We start from the raw sequence: 21785 nt of genomic DNA, 5'->3' as shown, positions 1-21785 counted from the left end.
CAAAAAATCGGATCGGATCAGAGTGCATTCATAATCCGAACCGATCCATTTGCACCCCCAGATGTGGCTCCAAGAACAGTATTGTCGTACTCACTATATTCAGCTGTATTTGGTTGCCATTCATGTCCAGCCAGCCAGAAGGGATCTATCACATCATCAATAAAATGATTTCATGATGACTGTCTTGGAGTATGTTTTCCAAGGCCTTCCAAGGTATCCTTTCTTTGCTCCCATTTAAAATCACTTGCATCAGATATGTTGCAAGCAATGAAGTATGATTCCTGTGTTCTCTGTCTCTTCTTCTCTTCCTTGAGCTGTTATCACATTTTCTCCCATAGGTTTGCCGTGAAAATCTAATATGCATTTTTGTAAAACCATTCGTTGCATCACCGAAGATGAATCAAGTGATCCATATATGTTGCACTCTCTGAAGAATTGTCTTCCACCATTCACATAGAGGGTATCTTGGTAGCCCAAAAATTCACAATGATAGAATACTGATTTATCCCCATCACTTCTTAATGCAGCTGCTTGTTCTTTCTCTGCACCTGATGTATCTCGAAAAGTAATGCATCTACCAATGAAGTTATCTGCCCAGGACAACTAAAAGAAAAGAAAAAGAAAATTAATAAAATGGTTGTTAAGAATGCTAAAGTGCATATGTTTACACATATTTGAGAACAAATTAAAACAAAATCCATCAATGGTTATGTGCAAATATCATAGCACTAATCCATGATCAAAAAATTGCAAGATGTTTTCGAACTTGCTCACTGCATCAGAGTCTTGAATAGAGGTACCTCCACCGTTGCTTAAATTGCTGCGAATGATAGTCATACCGATCCCATCTCCCACTAGAGTAATGTTTGGCTTCGAAATCACGACGTTTTCATCGTAAACCCCAGCTTTTACATATATGACATGTCTCCCTTGAACATTGTCAGGAATGCTACTGACAGCTTCAGTGAAGAGACATGTAGTTGCCATCTCCTTTTTTAGAAACAATCACATTAGGTGTCACCTGGGTCCCGGAGCAATCTATGTATAAAAATAATACGTAAAGACTTGAATCAGTACTTATTTGTTCTCACTCAGAATTGTTAAAGTTCATCATATAGAGTATATATGTCATGACCCTTGTTTTTGAATAAGAATAAGCATGAAATGGTGAAAGATCTAGTGGAGTATATGTCAAATAACTTCATTATTCAATTTAAAAAATATTTTTTTAATTTTCAAGAAACAAGAAATGCAAAATATAGTCCAAACTACCAGAAGTGCATGAAAATCTGCCTTAATTGACGGCTAACGCACCTAGTTGTAATATAATTAAGCAAAAAGTAATTATTTTAGAGGGACAAGGATTGAAGAAATACCTGAGTAGTAAAAAGGATTTCAAGTTCAGTATCTACTTTATTCTTGTCACAAATTTAAACTATTTTGAAGGAACAAAAGAATTATGTAGTAGTACAAAGCATTAAGAAAGTATATGTTAAATGACTTTATTGTTCAAAAATAAAAAATAAAAAAGCTTATCAAGGAAGCACATATGTTATTGCGAAATTTAAATAAAAATAACAGCATAAAACCTAGTCTATTTCACCTAGTACAATGCCAAACTTGTAATACAATCACAAGCAAAATAATTATTTTGAGAGAGATGAGGAGAAATATTTTGTTTGGAATGTGACACAGTGACAATAGACGAAGAAACACTACGTGGACTATTTAACAAATTCTAATGCCTTACTTTGAGTGAGATGTGCCTGGATGCGATAGAACAATGCATAGGTGAACTGCATATTTATAGCAAAAACCTTCTGGTTGTTTCAGCCTTTGGATTTACATGATATTTTGGCGTTCCAATCTTATCAACTACGTGCATGCATGGATTAAGCCGACACCAATTCCTAACTGATGTGGATTTCTGTAAAACATGAGTTTGGATTAAATTCCAAGTCAAATGGTTTCACGATATGACACAAGTTTCCAAAATTGATTCCATGCCATCCAGTTCAGATGGACATGCCATCTAGGTGGGAGGATAGATAAGGGTGATGATCCACAACCCATGTTGCCAGCCAAAACAATGGCATACATATCTATGTGTTTCTTGATTTAATATTAATGATGTTTATCATAATCCTTTTATTAGTTTGTTAATGCTACTTTCCAAAACCCGACCACACCTCTAAAAAAGGAAAGAATTCGACCAACCATTGCTTTCCTCCTGTTTTAGCTCTTGCTTTAACTGGTTCGTTATCAATAGTAGGATCCTGACAGCGTAAAACTTGAGAAAAAGAAATTGGACAGCTCCACAATTTGGCCTCCTCTGTGGTAATGATGAAGAAGCGCTAAATTACATCTTTCTCAATTGCTATTACACTGAATTGGTTTGGATGCTGGTTTCCAAGAATTCTCAGTTAACCCCCTTACCAACAACAGTCAAATTTTTGGCTTGCATGGAGATTCTAGAGCAAAGATAAGAGGAAGCGATTGGCATAGGATTGTCCATGGTTAGTAATTTGTTGGACTCTTTAGCTAGAGCAAAATAATAAAAGGTAGGCCCAGTAATCGACCGGGAGCCGCGGCAACCGAATTCACACCACCACTGTCTTGACGGCGTTCTGTCCTGTCACAAAATTAGGGACCCGGGGTTCCATGGCCAGTAGTTCCCTGTCGGCCGATGAGTTGAAACAGAGCACCAGGTGGTCGTTGTCGAGAGACACCGCCACCACCTCGGCCTCTGTTTTAGCTTGGGCGGCGACATCGTTCGCCACCTACTCCGCCGGCACATGGCAGCCCAGACTCCAGACGACTACCGCGCGGTCCGCCCATTCCTGGCGCGATGCTTCAATCGGCTCTTTCAGCAAGTCCAGGACTACCGAGAAGAGGCAATGAAGCTTTTCGATCTCCGCCTCAGATGCTGACTGTGGAACCCAGCCACCAAGCTTTAGATGGCCATTCGACGCCTCTCTCCGAGCCGGTGGAGCCCGACTCCCCTCCGCAATGGCCTCGCCAGCACGCTTCACATTATCCACTTGCTCTACCATGGTCGAAGAGGACGACACGCTGAGCAATCACTGGCGAGAACTAGTTGTTAGAGCAGCGCCGAGAACTGGCTGTTAGAGCAGCGACTGAAAACCACCGGAATAGCTTTTAAGAAACAGGAAAGAGAAAAAGAAATAGGAAAGAGAAACAGTAGTGCCAATTTTATCTCAGCTTTTGTGTTTTCATTTTCCAAAACAGAAAACAAGGAAAAAAAAACAAGAGATACGCCAATTAGGCTCAAACCAAGGAGAAGAAATTAGGAGCGGAGAAAATCTTATGATAGATCATAAGTATGTTGTTCCCTCCATTTTTTAAGTATCTGTATTTATTTTTATTAGTTAGTTATGCAGTCTTCTTCGTTGCATAATTTTCACTACTCTAAGTGTTTTGTAGATGGATTTTAAGGGTCTGTTAAATGCATGAAGACCTATCAAGTCCAATGCTTGACCCATTTATAAATGAGTTGTTTTTGGCAAAACTAGGTTTTATTTTATTTTTTTTATTTTTTTTATTTTTGCTAGGACAGATGATTCATATCTGACGAATACGAATATACCCAATAAAGTCAGAGAACAAAATATCTCGAAGTGCCCGAGGTAGCTCTAAGTTTGACCCAATTTTTTAAAACCCTTATCTAAACCCATTAAACTAAGTGGGTTCGAACAACTTAGCAAATTTGGGTCAAAAATTGCCAACGCTGATATTTAAATTTGCTTAAGAACTTCTAATGGTCTAGCTAAATTCCAATCAAGCCTTGTCTACTCATGTACTTGATTTTTTTCCCTTTTTGGACAGACTCAAAGATCATTACCATTTGTGGTAACAAAATATTGATTACAATGTTAATGTATTATGAATGCCTTACATCTATTATCTTGTTACATATAAATTTCTACTAAGATTATTGACTAAGAACATATCAAATAGTGATCGAATAATTCTAGATAATAATATCACCGAAGCTCGTCAAGGATTTTTTCCAAAAATTATAATAGTGGTTTGGTTTCACTCAACAAGTCCTAGGCATGTTTGATTTAAGTGCTAAAGGTACCATAAGTGCGCATCTTTTTATTGTATGAATGAAATATATAATAATATTTTCATGAATCACAGAGTTTTCTTATTATATAGCCACACAATTTGATAGCTTAGCAAACAAATAAATTCATCATCACCTATATAAGACCCAAAAGTGTTGGAGAATGATATTCTCTTTCTATTTGAGTAACAAGCAGCATTTACCAACTTACTATATTTGTGCTTCTAGAGCTGCTCATCTACACAACCATTAGCATCTAAAAAACTAAAATGTTGAAAAATATAGAAAAGAAAACCATGGAAAATTAGCAAATGATAAGATCGTAGAGATGAATATTGATCACCACCAACCAAATCTCAAATCTAGTGCAGGGTGAGCATGAAAGTTTGAAAATGAACGTCTTGGAGAAATGAAGATCCACATGAAAAGTTAAAAATCTCGATAGAATTGAGCAATATCAGGACTCTAGACTCATGCTATATATTTGAACAGTTCTTTTTTTTTTTTGACCTATGAGCCAATGATGAGTTGAGATTATGATGTCGAATTGCTAACCATACACATCAGAGATCCCTAGACAATAAGTTGTACTAGGGTCCAATTTGGTAATTAAACTTCAGTCTTGTCTCTTTGATTAAGTTGAAAATATTTAATAATTACTCAAACCAAATGATTAAAATAAATAAAATGTTTCATATAGAATTTTGAATCAAATTTAGATAAATGTAAAATGGCCATCAAAGGGCCGTGACAATTTTTTACTAAGGGCTTGTTTGGAAAATTCAATAGGATTTGGCTGGGTTTTCTAAAGGAATTGAACATGTTAGCCTACCAAGTTCTTTTTTTTTTTTTCTGAAGAACCATCCTAGTTTTGGCATAAATCCTATTATAGGTCTATTGGGCTGTAGGATAAAAAAAAAAAAAAAAAACTTATGTTGGTCTAATTTTGTCATTAAACTTGAGTCTTCTCTTTTTGATTAAGTTAAAAATATTTGATAATTATTCAAAACCAAAAGGTTAAAATAAATAAAAAGTTTGCAATAGAATTTTGAGGCAAATTTAGATAAACATAAAATTACCGTAAAAAGATAGAAGACAATTCCCCACTAAGCACCTGTTTGGAAAATTCAATAGGATGTGGTTGAATTTTTTTTATAGAAATTGGGCTTATAGCCTGCCCGGTTTATTTCTTTGGACAGCCCATCCTAGTTTTGGCCTAAATTTCATCGATAGGTTTGTTGAACTGCATAATAAAAAAAATCTATGGAGATTTTTTTACTTTTTCTTAAAATTTTAATTGGAGAGAGATTGAGTTGATGGAGAGCCTACTCATATAGATTATATTATCTATAATCAGTCCTACCAGAGTTGATAGAGAGCTTTCAAAAGATCTCTCGCCCATCTTTCAGGACCCTCTACAATGAAGCATATCTTCGTCCTACTCATCCTATGGTGCTTCACCACAGATCACCACCCTCCGTTTTCCCTCACGTGAATGACACGTGCCGACACAAGTATCCTGACGCAACAAAACGACCCAGAACCTCTCCGTCTGTGTCTCCTTCGTTATCCTGAAAGAGCCTTACCGCACCGCTTGTTCTCATCACCCTTCAAAAGACAAAAGCACCAACTCCTCCAATAATTATTCAAATAATTCATGGATTTTCTTTCTCTTCCCGCTTCCTTCTCCCCCATAAACCTCGCCGCCAAGCCCCACAAGCCCTCCCCTCCCCTCCTCCAGTCCTCCCGGAAAACCCCGCCGGAGACGACCGCCGCCCCGCGGCTCTCCGCTGCCGTCCGCCGCCCCCTAGACCCCACCACCACCCAGACCACTCCTGACCCGTCGAAACCCCGCCAGAATCCCCCCAACCCTCTCGCCCCCAAGCTCTGGCTCTCGAGCAAGCTCTCCCCTCCGCCTCCTTCTCCTACTCCTCCGCCGCTCGAAGAAACCCTAGAAAACGAGTCCAGGGTCGGACATTCGCCCTCTCCGGCTGCCAACAATGACTCCCTCTCGCCTACCTCCGAATTCCGTCAAAAAGGTAAGATCTTTGTAGGCAACCTGCCGCTTTGGATCAAGAAGAACGAGATCGCGGAGTTCTTCCGGCAGTTCGGGCCCGTAAAGAGTGTCGTGCTGATCAAGGGCCACGATGATCCCGAGCGGAACGTGGGATACTGCTTTGTGATCTATGGAGGTCCCACTGCGGAGGAATCGGCCGCGAGGGCTGTGGAGTTTGACGGCATGGAATTCCATGGGAGGATTCTTACCGTTAGGCTGGATGACGGGAGGAGGCTGAGGGCGAGGTCGGAGGAGAGGGCCCGTTGGTTGGCGGGTTCTGACCAGAGGGAGTTCCGGTCCAAGTGGCATGAGGAGAGGGATAGTGCTTGCAGAAGGTTCCGGAAGGTTTTGGAGACCCAACCGGAGAATTGGCAGGCGGTGGTCTCGGCTTTTGAGAGGATACAGAAGGTATCGATCTTGCTTTGAATTCTGAGATATGTTTGCATTTGATTTTATCACATCTTTTTAGTGTTTTGACTTTTTGAATCTTATAAGAACAAGAAAAGAATTGTTTTCATAAGCATTTGCATAGCAGTATCTCTTGATGTGATATTCATATTGATTAGATGATTATCCAAAATGGTCTGAAAACTTAAATTCTGTGGTGACAAAATCCAGTAAATTACACTAGTTTTAGAAATGGGAGGTTCAAATTATGATGAGAATCCTGATTTGATTTTCTGTTTATAATTATTTAATGCTCCTTAAATAAGCATACTATATTCTACTTCCTTCTAGCCTTTTCAATTCTGAAATCATCCATCCATGTATCTAGTTTTCATGAGTTTTACGGTTTTTTTTTGTTAGTAGATTTTCTTTTTTTTCTTTTTTTTTGGACAAAGGTTTGATGAAGTATGAAAAAGGGTATGCCAATGTGGATATGAAGAGTATAGGTAACACATTTTGATTGGATTAATCTTTTGACCTGATGGCATTGTCTTTGTAAAGATTATTCTCGCCAACTCTAGCATGTGGTGCAAACTTCAAGTGATAGACTACATGGGCAATTGCTGCATGAATTTGTAATTGATTGTAATATAGTTGCTGTATATGTGTGCGCCCTATTCATATGCTGAAAAAAATGTTCCTTTTGGTTCAGCCATCTAGAAGAGAGTATGGTTTGATGGTTAATTACTACGCAAGAAGAGGGGATAAGCATCATGCCCGTGCTACTTTTGAGAACATGAGAGCAAGAGGAATAGAACCAAGCTCATATGTGTTTACAAAGTAAGGGCATTCTTTATCCAATCTTTTGATTCATATTATTGCATGGATGCAAGCTTGAAAATGCAATTGGCAAACAGCACTGAATTGAGATGGTGTAGATAAGATGGTAATTTGTAGATATTTGAGTTTGTAAGCTGCTGTGGATCTAGACCTCGCGTGGGGGAACTAGTAATGGTTGGTAAAGATTTGAAACTATGTATGTGACATAGTGAAGGGAATCATTTTGCCAAATAGCATCATTGAAAACTTATTAAAAGTTTATCTTAAAAATGAAATTTAAGTGATAATCAACTAATATTTATTTCAAGTTCTTTTTTTTTAAAATTTATGTTTCTTGAAATCATCCAAAGTGTTCTAGCATGATCACTTTTCAAAATCCAAACAGCTTGTTCGTAAATTTCACTTTTTTTCTAAAAAAAACTTGATACATGCTTTTTGATAATATCCATCTTGACATTTTATGTTATTCACAGAATAAGTTGATGGAAACAACAATATAAAAAACTTTAATATAGAGGACTGTGTTCTTTCATGACTCTGCAACTAACATTAGATCTTGTGTTGCTGAATATCTTAATTTTCATTTGTTCTTTGGTTCACACATACTTTTCTAAAGATAAAAATGTTTCGGAACATTAAATGATCATCCAAATTAGAGGAAAACATAAGAGATCAGCTTCTTTGGTAACTCTGCAACTAAACTTATGAAAGGTATCAAAAAAATATATATGAATATGAGATCTTGTGATGCTGGGTATTTTAACTTCAGTCTTTTTGATCTCCATCCTTCATGCATACTTTTTTTAGAACTAAAAATGTTTCTAGACTTTAAATGATTGATCCAAATCAGAGGTACTCTATGTCATTACTCATGTAGGACTTTCCATTCTCTTGCATTGAATGTAATTCATTTCATGCAGCCTTGTTCACGCTTATGCAGTTGCTAGAGATATGCAAGGGGCATTAGCTTGCATTGAAGAAATGAAGTCTGAGGGCATTGAGTTGACGCTGGTGACATATAGTATTCTCATCGGAGGCTTTGCCAATGTTGGTGATTCTAAGTAAGTAATAACTGCTGTTCATTAGCCATAGAATTCTGTACTAGTCTTATTAGGTTTTTGCAGCTTATAATGCTGACTCATTTTGTTAATACTTTTGATTTCTCATTATTCAAACTGATAGTAAGGTTATGATGAATAAGATTCTGCTATTACTAGAATTTTCACTTTAGTACTGTTCTTAATCATGTTCCCATGTTTGTTTTGCGAGAATGATTGACTCTGATGAAAAAAGTGGTTAAAGGCTTTAGCAGCCTGACTGTAAGCAGCTGAGACATGCATTTCATGATAAGATAAAGATAAATATTTGGATTCGAGGATTTTTTTAATGTTATTGTTTATTATGGTAATAATTAATACTTGGCTGATATGAGGTATTTGATATGTTTGTTTTGTATAAGTCATGAAGTTATTGTAAATATATTTAAATAAGTGCATTGAAACTTAAAAGCTATTGTTGTTGTCTCAATAAGGTTACCTTTTGGCCTGGATACTAATACGTTTTACATTTGCCTTATAAGATCTGCAGATAAGTTGTTTAAGGAGGCAAAGCAGAAAATTACATCCATGAATGCCATCATATACAGCAACATTATATATGCTCATTGGTCAGTATTCTCAGATTGAATTGTTCATGCAGACTATTTTTTTTTTGGGCTTTTCTAGGGTACCATTTTTTTAAGTGTCTCAATGGATGTATCCTGAGCTCTGTCTTCTGCCTTTGCTAACTTTTGCAACTTCTTCAATTTGGACTTCTAGCATTATCTTATTCTCATGAACCCCCTCAACCTATGTGACATATTGTTAACGTTGTGTTAGTTGAAAGTAGTTCGTCTATCTTGATCGTTTCACTGCAGAATTTCTCTAAACATCAAGAACATGTAGTTTCACCTCATGGGATGGGTTTTCTCTTTATAATAAATTATCACTTCTGAGAATTTTCCAAAACACCTCCCAAGTATATATTTTCAATGCTATTTTTTTTTTGATTTTTGATTTTTCCCCTTTTACCTTTTTTTAAATTTTTTTTGATGGGATATCCTGCCCTCAATTTCAGTTTTGACCTCAACTGTCATAAGATGAACTTCTCCTGATCAGATCAAAATTCCTGTTCAATTGCCAAGAATTGCTAAAACTTTTCCAACACTTGCAGTCAAACTGGTAACATGGCTCGAGCTGAAGATTTGGTACGGGAAATGGAAGAAGAAGGGATTGATGCCCCTATTGATTTATATCATACTATGATGGATGGTTACACAAATATTCGGAATGACGAAAAATGCTTAATCGTGTTTGACAGACTTAAGGTACATTGAAAATTAATTTCAATTTTGTCTTGTAATTTTGATTCTTTTTCCCTCATGGGTAATTGAAAACACTCCTTTATGAAAAATGAAAAAACAGGATAATTTGTAATATATTTGTACTTTGCCATTGTCATTTCTGAAGAACTTGTTGCAATTATTTGCGGAATATTTTGATATTGGCATGCATCTGCTTTAGTTGTTTTTGTTATTTATCCCTTTTTTCTTGAATTATTTGAGGATATCTTTTGTGAGAATAAAGCTAGCAGCTGACTACCAAAGGGTTGTGTTGAAATCTGAGTATGTCCATGTTTGTTGAATAAGCTCGCTTTTCGCATAGCATCAAATAATGCCTATAAAAGGAAAAAAAGGAGCAGGAAAAAGAATATCAGGGAAAAAAGAATGCAAAACAACTTGGTTTATAGGAGCTACGAGCATGGTTTCAACATGTCGCAGCAATTTTATCTGAAAAATTTAACATGCACTTTTCTCATTATTTTTTTCCTTTCATTCTGGAGAAATTTGTGAACAGTTAAAAAGAAAAAACCTATCAGAATGAGATGATAATTTAGACCAAGAAGCAGCACTATTAAATAGGATGCTGGACTAATGCCCATATGAAGTATTTGTTTCATGGTCAATAGCTTAGCATTCTGATAACTTAGCCATAATATCGGAATTCATTGCTGAATGCTTCACAACATTTTGACCTCAATTTGAGCTTTCCTATGCTTATACATTATTTATATTTTTCCATGGGCATATTTATTGGGGATTTTAATGCTAAATTTACATCATCATTGCCTTTTAACCACTAGCCAAGTTGAAGATACTTGGACATGCTTCCTATTATGTCAATTTCATGTTACCATATGCATCTTTGGGGCACAAAATTGAGATGTCATGATCATTCAGTGAACCTGAAAAAATTGTCAGCTAGAGAGACTTGCAGCAATTGCTGAAAAGTATTTCTGAAATATTGTGGATGAGAATAGTCAAGTACAGTGCCAATGTAGACTTTGTTGATGCTGTAATCTGTTGTTATCATGTGTTTTGATTCTGTATTTTGCATGTTCTGCAGGAATGTGGGTTCTCGCCTTCAGTCATCAGTTATGGTTGTCTTATTAATTTGTACACGAAGGTATATGTCATTTCTTTAGTATATGCTTTTTATTGTTTTCTGATTACATGCATTTATCAATTTTTCCTTGGGTATGAAAGAAGAAAATTGGGTGTTTGTGCAATCTATATCCTGGAAATAATCATTAAAACAAATTTTATGTTACTTATTGCATATTTTGAATTTAATTTGCTCCTTTTGAAATAGTCAAAGTTTGTAATTTAGGAACTAGAAAGGCACAATTTTGAAAATTTCTTAACATTTAATATTTTAATAGAAATACATGTTATTAGAAGCCTTGGCCCTGCAATTGACTAAATACTCCTAGGCGAGTTTAGACAACTTGTGTATAAAAGAGCAAGTTTTGATATGATAATGAAAAGCGCCAAACTGTCTTGAGCCAATTTGACATGAGTATCTTTTACTTCCTGTGACACGAACATGTAGGCATATGGTATCACTTCCCCATGGCATAAGCTCATTCCCCTCTTTATTTTGGGTGCTTAGTTAGGCAAAGCAATATAAACATGGTAAGCGATTGATATAAAAGTATGGTTTTTAAAGGCCAATATCTAGGCCATCTTGGTGGATGACTGACACTGAGATGACCCAAGGTACTGGTTTATCTAGGTGGAGATGGAAGGCTGAAGAACTTTTAAAGAGACCAAGATATCCTCATATCTCAGCTAGCATATAACGAGGCCAATTTTATGAAAGCAAATTAACAACTATATCAGGTCTTGATTTTAGTATTTAGTTATTATATATTCCATTTAATGTAGTATCAAAAGATTAAAAAAGTGTTGGCCAATATATTGATATCATATAGGACAGTATTTCGAAGTACAATGATTTATATCAGTGGTGATGATAGGATTCCATATTTTTATATATTATCATACACTAACTGCTTGATACTGATACAAACTGATACCTCAGACAAGATCTCAGCTGAGATGAAAATCATGTATGAATGGTGGCAGCAAATTTATAGATAGATACCATAATCAACCTCTAGGCAGTGAGGTCTTTTACACATATGAAGACGCAAGTATTGCCACTGCTAGAATAACAGAAGGCATGGTTTAGAGGGTGCCAATTGTCTGAGTGGTAAATTCTTGTGTTAATACATGATACCTAGGCTTGATCCTGCTCTTACTTAGATTTTCTATCAGGCTTCCACCCATCCTAGTTTCATGAAAAAAGAAAAAATTGTTTTTGTTTTATGCTGAAAACTAGATTTACTCATTCTAAAAATCAAATTTTATTCTCAGTATTATTAAAATTTCTTAAATTTAGTGGGCTTCATATATAAGTTATATTCTGGTTGCTTTCAAGTAATGACTGATTAAGAATTCTCATTCTTTCAGATTGGGAAGGTCTCAAAAGCTCTTGAAGTTGGCAAGATGATGAACTCATATGGCATTAGACACAACAGCAAGACATACTCAATGTTGATCAATGGTTTTATCCAGTTAAATGATTATGCCAATGGTTTCAGCATTTTTGAGGAAATGCTGCAATCAGGATTAAAACCTGATGCTATCCTCTATAATATTATAATAAATGCATTTTGTAAGATGGGTAACATCGATCGAGCAATTCGTCTTCTTGACAAAATGCAAAAAGAGAGGCATCGACCTTCAGCTCGAACATTTAGGCCAATCATATATGGCTTTGCAGCAGCCGGAGATATGAAAAGAGCATTGGAGATTTTTGATCTAATGAGGCAAAGTGGTTGTGTTCCAACTGTAGAAACATACAATGTTCTTATTCTTGGTCTCGTCCGCAAGCATCAGGTAGTTTGAAAAGTTTGTATATGAAGTTCTTTTGTGATAATTGGTGAATCATGTATTTATCCTATATATTTTTGTATAGATGGAGAAAGCTATTGAAGTTATTGATAAGATGTCTCTTGCTGGGATTCCTCCCAACGAGCACACTTACACAACCATTATGCAAGGCTATGCTGCTGATGGTGATACTGGCAAAGCTTTTGAATATTTTACAAAAATCAAGGTGAAAGGTCTAAAGCTTGATGTTTTCACCTATGAAGCATTACTCAAGGCATGCTGCAAGTCAGGGCGGATGCAAAGTGCTTTAGCAGTAACACGGGAAATGAGTGCTCAGAAAATACCACGGAACACATTTGTCTATAACATCTTAATAGATGGGTAAATGTTAACTCTACATGATAGTTTGTTTCTAATAAAACCTGGCATAGTAGTGGCGTTTGAATTGTATCTATATTTCTATATAAAATGTGCTTCATTTTTCCATGATACTGTTGAAAATGCTTCATAACTTTGTTGATAAAATGTACCTTCTTTTAGAGGTTGAAGTGCAACATATTATAAATTGAACAAATTTCTCCCTCAGAAATTTTCTTCATTCCAGCTTCAAAATGTTGGTTTCTATGTTCCTTTTTCTAATATTATAGTTAGCTACCATGATATATAGTTTTTGAATATTCTGCATCCAATAGTGAAGTTAATCGTGCTCCGAATTTGAAGATTAATCAAGAAATTGGCTTAGAAAATTCATCTGGCAAATTGTATATACTAGATTTAGGATTTAACTTGTAAGCAGGAATAAAATGACTGCATGTCATATACTTACATGATGTGGTGCAGTTGTCTAGCTGGAAGACACACAAGGGTTTATCAAAGTAGTGTTGCAGAGTTAAGAAAAAAAAAATATGCAAAAAAGCATAATAATTATTGATTTACTAAAATTCATAGAAAATATAATAAATCTAAAGCGACAGGATAACTACAGTATCATGTAAGAGAATCAGCACTCTTGGGTTTTTTCTGCACAACTCAGATATCAATTGGAGTCAGCACAACAAAATAAGAGCACTAAAATCTCAAATTTTTTTAATCATGACTCCGCCAAAATTGAGGTACCATTGAGTATTTGTTGTTTTAGGGTCCTTTACATTGCCTAAGATATTGGATACCTTAGAATTTGGTTCAAATTACATAAAAAGTAAACCTGAAAAAGACTAAAGTCAACAATTCAGCATGCTTAGGTACCTTTACTAACTTTTGGATCTTGATGCATAAAAATTGGTGTTGGATGAATCTGACACTAGAAAATATGCAACAAATGAACTAAGCCTGACTTGAATTCCAATAAATTACTAGCTGACACCATGTTGACGTCAGGATGTTTCTGTTGTGTTTGCGTCAGATGTTTCCAACTTAAGGCTGGTGGTGTTGGCTGGATCTAATGTTTCCTAGCCAGCATCAGATACAAATTCTGTGTTCAACCATTATTTGTCCACTTCTTAGTCTTTCAGACATTCATGGCTTCTCCCATGGCTGAGGCTTGTGGACAATAAATGGGTCCTTTACCTGCATCATAATGTTTATAGGGGTTTAACGAGTAGTTGCCAACTTCATTTTTCCAATTTACATATGAGCCAATTATTTCCAATTTTCTGGATCCTATCTGGAAGAAAATCAATCTCTCACCTGTAAAGTTCATATGGATAAGACTTTCATTTCCTGAAATTCCAATATTGAAACTATCTTTTTTTATTTTATCTAATCAGTTGACATGCCATGCAGATGGGCTCGAAGAGGGGATGTTTGGGAGGCTGCAGATTTGATGCAACAAATGAAACAAGATGGAGTTCTTCCTGACATCCATACATACACCTCATTCATAAATGCGTGCTGCAAGGCAGGCGATATGCAGGTAATTTCATGTAGCTGATTTCAACAATGCTTTTTTAAGTTGATACCCAGGAATGCATGAATTTCTTTCAATAGCAGCATGTTATATCTAGTGCTCTCTTGGAACATGTGCAACCTCCAAAATTAATATGTTTTATTGTTAGAGAAGAATCAGTTGTTCAAAATCCAGGACTCCAAGAGAAAGGATAGGTGTCAAGTGTCTTCCACAATTGTCATTCTAATATTGCCAAAATTAGAGCTAATGTGTTGGAAATTAAATTTTTTTGGCTTAAATAGGAGATAATGAGAATGTTGATCTAGAGGTCAGTTTTCAGAACAGGTAACATGACAAGCTATTGGGGGTGTCCCTAGTTGCAGAAAACTTAAAGACTCCTTTCTTTAAATTTAGGGGTGTCTAAGTACTTTCACCTTAGCAAGTTCAATAATTTTAGAGTGCTTTTGTAATCGTTGATTTTCAATAATGATATATAATGCTCAAATGATATATTATAGTTGTGTTTTCATGATTGTATCTTCCCAATGATGAAACATGTGAGTGACCTCGCTTAGAGGATATATCAGTTATAAGAGTAGGAGAAGGATATTAATTTAAAACAAAGAGGATTATTTTTTGCTTGAGTGTTAGTCAACGTAATGTGATACATGTTGGCCCTATCATGTTAAGCTTGACATACATTTTTAACTCTTTCCCTATTAGCTAAAACATGGGGGATCAATTGTTTAGTGAATATTGTGGTAGAGCTCAGTTTGTTGGATGTCGTCTCTGGTATCTGTTATCCTTGTTCTTATTTTTCATCTTGACTTTATCTTTCTCTTGAATAGGGTGTCTCCAGATGCATGGTTTGGGTGACACATGAGGGTGGTGTTCTGATATGCATTGTTGACCAAGGATCTAGGTAGCAGCAGGGTTGGGACTACATGTACTGTATTGTTCTAACAAACAAATGGCAATCAGGATGCGTGCAAGAATATTGGTCCTTAATAGGCTAGGACATCTTTTCGATCCTGCTCGATATGGGTCAAGACCAGTTAGTACCAAGGCCGGTTTGGTCTATACCAAGGCGCGACCCAATCGGGTTGTCTAGTTTTCAAGAAAAATAGGGTTGTGTAGCAGGGGCCATGCTCTCTTTTCTAATCTCTAACCATTGGAGTGGGATATGCTTGTGGAAGCATAGAGAGAGAGAGAGAGAGAGAGAGAGAGAGAGAGAGAGAGAAGCTTATATTCAAATTGGAAAAAATATATGTAACACTCATTAGGGGGCATATGTGAATGCCCCTACTCCTGGTGTCCATACTGGTATTGCTGCTATGCACTTCATGATTAACTCAAAAAGCATGTTTGGGGATACTAAAATATATCATTATTTATTAAAATATCAATTAAGATAAAAAAGTTTGAAAGATGAAAATAAAAAAATAAAGAATTACATTCTCATACTATATATAGACGTGCAAAATTGGCTCAACTCGGCCTGGGCCGATTTTTGCCAAGCTTTGGTTTTTGTTTTTGGCTCGACTTGCCAAGTTGGGCCTTGATTTTTTAGGCCTAATTAAAATTGGGCACGCTCGGCTTTGCTATTTCCTTAGCTCTACTTGGCCCTACCCACCTGAATTTTTTATGTATATCACACATATATAGATTAATCAATGGAATAATGTTATATATTTAAAATTGAAAATCAAAAGGAAAAGGAAAAGGGGGTGGAAAGAAACCCTACTACTGTCTCTCTCCTTGGTCATCTCTATGCCTCTCCCCTTCACCCTCTTCTCTAATGGACACAAGGATCTGTCGTGGATATTTGCAGCAGAAGTTTGTTCATGATATATCTATGCATAAAGCATGCTCAGAGGTTAAAGAAATTTTCCTGAGCCATGATGCAATCTTGGAGTTGTATTTCTTCTGCCAAGATTTGCTGAGATTGCAAAAGCACACGATCCTCTGAGCATTACTATCCACAGTCGCGTCGGTCCATTTGCACAATTCTACGAGCAACAGTGAGCCCATGGAATGCTTTGTACAAAGGAATAGACCTATTGCTTTATAGCTAACTTTTCTCTCTCTTTTCCTCTCTTTGTTTTAGAGTAGAGCCTATGGCACCTCCTCTTCTTTTTCATTTTTTGTGATTTTTGACACTCAATGCCATTGCTATAGGGTTTGGCGGTTGGCCTTATCTTGACCGCCACCTAGTATCCTAGTCCTACTAGGACACTCCAAGAGGGGAGGTGTCCCTTGCTTGGGCGTCTCTCTTCTTGAACACAAACTCTTCCTACCTTGTAGAGGAGGGAGGGGTGCCACCTAATTAAGGCTCAATTATGCTTCCATTAATTCTTACTTGATTCAGTTAAGGATTGAGAGAATAATTAATTAGAAACTTATTCTAATGAATAATTGGAGATGGGTTGCATGTGCCAGACATGTGACTAGGGTAGGTCAACTCAAGTTCCCTGGTCACCAATGATATGCCCCTTCAAATTCGCTATGTCACGTATGAGCAGGAGAATAGGGTGCCTAGATTACATTATCGAACCTTTGGTGAGGTAGGATCTCCTTGTTCCTGCACAGGCTCTTTTGCTGCAATTCGGTTCCCTATCGTTCTAATGGCCTTGCATGACCATTGAGAATATAAGCATTATCATATCCTTAAGTCATATGATGTCATGGCTTATCTGGATCTCGGATCATATTTGACATTTTTTAAGTAAAACTATCTGTACAAAACCTTTTGGAAAATAACTAATATTGAGTATAATAAGTTTGCAAACCAATTAATTTTTTTCAGAATATATGTAATATCCTAGGTCTCAAGATACACGTGTCCTAAGGTGGACACAATGGCATATGATTGTTCCCTTGTTGGATGGTTTGATCCTCACTCACATTTGGACCCAGTAAATTAGTATGCTCCTTATTAGGAATATGATCCGGGGTGTCATAGATGATATATGGGTTTGCTCTCAAATTTACTAATCCCCGAAATGCAGGGTATTCTCTCTCGGTTGCCCACCTCCCCCATGGTCGGCCTCCACTCCCACCTCTCTTTCTGTACTCCCGGTCTAATTGGACTTGACCTCCTCTCTATCTCTCACACCCTTTTTCCCCTAGGCCATCCTCTTTCGTCCTCATCCTCCATTGTGTCGACTGGCCATTGCCTCTTCTCCTCTCTCTCTCTCTCTCTCTCTCTCTCTCTCTCTCTCGTCCCTCACTGTACTGGTCAGCTTCCTCTCTCTTTTTCTCCTAGTGTAGTCAAGTTGGATCCGATTGGATCAGATATGATTAGGTATCTAGGTTGGTTGGGTTGGGCCCCAACCATAGTTTTTTCCATCATGCTGGGCTGGGCTTGGGCCTTATAATTTTCTTGAGTCTTTGGCTTGAAACAAGGCCCAGCTTGAAATATGCTTAAGTCTAACTATATTGGAATGCAGAACTGTCTTAAGAGTTGGGACAATTCCATCCTGATACCATAGCATTCTAGAAAAATAATTGGCGGGGGGGGTCTCCATACCAGTATTTTAAACCTTGTTATTGACCATTTTCTTATCATCTTAACCTTTCGGAATCAATTGGTTGGTTAACACACTCTAGTGCCTTGACAACTCGTATTGGCATTATATTAGCCCTGTGCTAGTGCTTGGTATGCTTCCCATGCCAACTACCAAGTCTCCCAAGCACTAGCACCCAATGGCACAGCAGGACATGATACATATTGTACTAACGCCATAGCCAGCAGCATGTGGTACTTCAATTATTGTATTAATTTCTTAGAGAAAAATGAAAAAACCAAATTCTGTATTTAGAATTGTATTTATGATAGTGGAAACTTCAAGTTGGATGAAATCTCAATGGCCAAACCAGCATTTCCCCTTGAGTAATTGGAACTCAAAGGAGCCTTGATTCAAAGAGAAAGTTGGAAGTGTGTTCATGGTGCCAGAAAGAGGAGGATATCAAAGTTTGACTTCAATTAAACTTATGTGAAAAAAATGGCAAAGAAATAAATTGGTCATGGAGGATTCGGAAAAATAAACTCTCAAATAATTTGGATGGTGATTTGGTATAATTCACATGTCCATGTCATCACTATTGACATGCATATCTTGTATCATAATTGCATCTGTGCCCTTGCATGCATGGTTATCATTAGTCTAAACTTCTTGTCAATGATATATAGTTGCATAAGGAATTACCATATGATCATTGCGATGTAGTAATTAATAGATATATATTTGGGGTGCTCAGTGGATCTTGGAAATGGTTTTCTCAATTATCTGCTGCAGGGACAATTGATCATGTGATTACCTTTTGATGATATAGATAATGGTGTTGATATTGATAAGTTTTTGAGCATATTTATGATCTTACTATGTCATGTTGTCAATTAACTATGTTATTATTTGCTTCTATTTTTTTCTTCCAATGTGATATAGAAGAAATGGTTTGGATGCTTAAAATGTCTCATACTTTTGTTCAAGAGCTAGATGCTGAAATGCATATAGTCAAGAAATATTTCGCAAATATGCAGATGTGTAAACATATGTATATTTGTTGATTTTACAACAATATGTCTTCATTCGGGACCCCTAGACCAGAATCTAAAATCAACCTTTAAGTAATCTTTATTCTAAAGGACAAAATGAAATTGGAATTCCTCAGTTGGAGCCATCTTGAAATTTCTCATTCAGAGCCATCTTTTTTGAATGATCAATCATCATGGTGTAAAATTTTATTAGGTCACAAAAGTAGACTCTGAAGTTGAAACATTTCATTCGATTCCAGATTGTTCTTTGTCATGCCCAAACTTTTAGGAAAAAGAATCTGGTTTTCTGATACATAATGCTATCTTTAGATCTAAAACAAAATCATGGAATAGTTGCCACTCAATCTTCCTTAGTTGGAACTTTTAAAGCTTGCAATTATTGAGCACTTTATTCGTTTCTAAAATGGGAAATGCTAACAGATGCCCCTAGGGAATCAAAATCATGGAATAGTTGCCACTCAATCTTCCTTAGTTGGAACTTTTAAAGCTTGCAATTATTGAGCACTTTATTCGTTTCTAAAATGGGAAATGCTAACAGATGCCCCTAGGGAATCATTTAAGGTCAGTTTTCCCATTCTAACTAGTATATGTTTTATTATCATCGGCCATCTAACTACAGGTTGTGATTGTCTACCATCTTTATTAAGTTGCTCCATGAGATCTCCCAAAATCTCTCTATTTGAATCACTAGCCTGCCTGAAGACTATGGTAGATTCATATAGGGAAAAAACGTTAGAAGTTTTTGATCTATTAAGCAAAGGTTGACATGCTATTTGAATATAATGAGGCATTGCTCTTACAAATGTTCCAAGGGACCTATAGACAGGACCTTCAGAACAAATTGACATTAAAATTTTCAACAATGAGCAGTAGAACTTAAAGCCGGATATCTCGTAGATGTAAATGTCAATATGCATCTAAGAAGTGCCTTAGTTATTACTTTTAAATTCTATACTGTCTCTGAAGGTGAATAAGCTATTCCCAATTATGCTTGCAATGTTTTCCAGTTTGCCATGAGCATCTTTTCATTAAGTCGAAGGTGCTGGTTGTTAAAATAAATTTCTACATGAAGCATATTTAAATTCTATTAGCGTCTTTTGATTAGAATTTTCTGCATGCAGAGAGCAACTAAGATGGTTGAAGAAATGGAGGCTGCTGGAGTGAAGCCAAATGTTAAGACTTATACCACATTAATAAGAGGATGGGCACAAGCCTCGCTTCCAGAGAAAGCTTTGAGATGCTTTGGAGAGATGAAATTGGCAGGATTGAAACCTGACAAAGCTGCATACCATTGCCTGATGACTTCTCTTCTGTCAAGGGCAACTGTGGTTGAAGAATACGTCTACTCTGGAATTCTAAGTGTTTGCAAGGAAATGGTGGAAAATGATCTGACTGTTGATCTAGGAACTGCTGTTCACTGGTCCAAGTGTCTTCTCAAGATTGAGAGAACTGGAGGTGTACTTACTGAGGCACTGCAGAGGACTTTTCCTCCTGCTTGGAACTCGCATGAAATTTCTGAAATAGGTTCTGTTCAACTAAGAAATCATTTTCGTGATTACAGCAATGATGATTTTAGCAATGGTAGTGAAGAACATGATGAGTAAGCTGCATTCTGATGATATTAAATTTAATTCATATTCAGAGCCAAAAGTGTCAATTTTGTATCTAATTATTGAGATTTCAGCATCAGCTAATGAGCATTTCAGCTGACATAGGCATGTATATGCATTGTGTTATATTTGATCATTCCTTTTCTCCATAGGAAGATCACCTTGCTGATATTGCATCTTATCTTAGCTCCTTTTATTGTCCATAGATTCTCTCTTCAAAGATGTAAGTTATTAAGAGAACCCCCTAATGTAAAGTAATATCTATTATATCTGTTTCTTCACTTTATTATTATCATGATTACAAATAATTGTGCCCATGCAAACTCATGAATAGAGTCACTTAAGCAATGCTGTCTCTTTTACATGTCAACCTGGTAGGCGACACAAGGACAGGGAATGAGGGGAGGAATGAGGAGTCCTATTGTCCTAACTGGAACAAACTATGTTCCCCTTGCAGGACCCTGCTGGGGTGATGGAAATCGAGCCTATAGGCCGTAGACACGGGTGTGCCAAGCATGGTGACAGCAGATTATGTTGCTGCTGGAGATAATGGAGATGGATTAGTGGAGTGGTAAAAAATTTGATCTAGAAAATCTGGTTAACCTTCCTAATTTTCGTCCGGTCCTTAGCTCTCCTCTCCCAACGAGTGGTGGAAGAAGACAAATGCAGACTCCGGTAAGCGACTGCCTAGCTTGGCTTTTAACAAAGCTGCTGGTTCGTATGGGTGGGAGGACAAGGAGACACATCGTATTCTCTTACCCTTCATTCAAGCAGAGCTTCTCAATTGTGGGTCAACCAGGCCTCAGGGGTTCAGCTTCCATTAAGGAGGCTTTTACCGGTCAAACATGGTCTTTTTATAATTAGCTTTCCACACACACGAATTAAATAAAATAAGTTATACATGCTAGTTGGTCAACGCATGCTATGGAATGCGCGCTCCTTTTACGCTCCCTTTTTTGAGGGTAAATAATGTAGAAAAATTGGTCAACTTTCTTATTAACCAACTTAGACCCATTTGGAGGAGCTTTTGGAGGGCCAAAAAGTACTTTCTGATTCTCCAAAAGTATTTTTAAATAAAATATGA

At 36.8% G+C, this 21785-nt stretch overlaps 2 protein-coding genes across 2 annotated transcripts; one reads left to right on the top strand and one right to left on the bottom strand.

The window, feature by feature from the left end:
- Window positions 1-249: 249 nt before the first annotated feature.
- LOC120109437 (probable pectinesterase/pectinesterase inhibitor 17) lies at window positions 250-987 on the bottom strand. The gene is made up of 2 exons (XM_039123197.1): window positions 775-987; window positions 250-603 (listed from the first exon to the last, which is right to left on the bottom strand). Exons 1-2 carry the CDS (start codon window positions 985-987, stop codon window positions 250-252), a joined length of 567 nt encoding a protein of 188 aa, XP_038979125.1.
- A 4662-nt stretch (window positions 988-5649) lies between these two features.
- LOC120109438 (pentatricopeptide repeat-containing protein At5g04810, chloroplastic-like) lies at window positions 5650-20982 on the top strand. Its single transcript, XM_039123198.1, has 10 exons — window positions 5650-6554; window positions 7246-7373; window positions 8294-8434; window positions 8953-9039; window positions 9585-9738; window positions 10817-10876; window positions 12226-12654; window positions 12734-13029; window positions 14431-14560; window positions 20213-20982. The coding sequence occupies exons 1-10, from the start codon at window positions 5748-5750 to the stop codon at window positions 20693-20695; spliced, it is 2715 nt and encodes a 904-aa protein (XP_038979126.1). The 5' UTR covers window positions 5650-5747; the 3' UTR covers window positions 20696-20982.
- Window positions 20983-21785: the final 803 nt, after the last annotated feature.

This window comes from Phoenix dactylifera, unplaced genomic scaffold (assembly GCF_009389715.1).
Source record: "Phoenix dactylifera cultivar Barhee BC4 unplaced genomic scaffold, palm_55x_up_171113_PBpolish2nd_filt_p 002191F, whole genome shotgun sequence".
Lineage (NCBI taxonomy): Eukaryota > Viridiplantae > Streptophyta > Magnoliopsida > Arecales > Arecaceae > Phoenix > Phoenix dactylifera.
Note: the sequence above shows the minus strand (reverse complement) of the source record. Positions and strands in the feature narration are given on the sequence as shown.

Coding starts and splice junctions, on each gene's coding strand:
- LOC120109438 (XM_039123198.1), top strand. CDS start 5,748: ATGGATTTTCTTTCTCTTCCCGCTTCCTTCTCCCCCATAAACCTCGCC. Junction 6,555..7,245: donor CTTTTGAGAGGATACAGAAG/GTATCGATCTTG, acceptor CTTTTGGTTCAG/CCATCTAGAAGAGAGTATGG. Junction 14,561..20,212: donor GCAAGGCAGGCGATATGCAG/GTAATTTCATGT, acceptor TTCTGCATGCAG/AGAGCAACTAAGATGGTTGA.
- LOC120109437 (XM_039123197.1), bottom strand. CDS start 987: ATGGCAACTACATGTCTCTTCACTGAAGCTGTCAGTAGCATTCCTGAC. Junction 604..774: donor CTATTCAAGACTCTGATGCA/GTGAGCAAGTTC, acceptor CTTTTCTTTTAG/TTGTCCTGGGCAGATAACTT.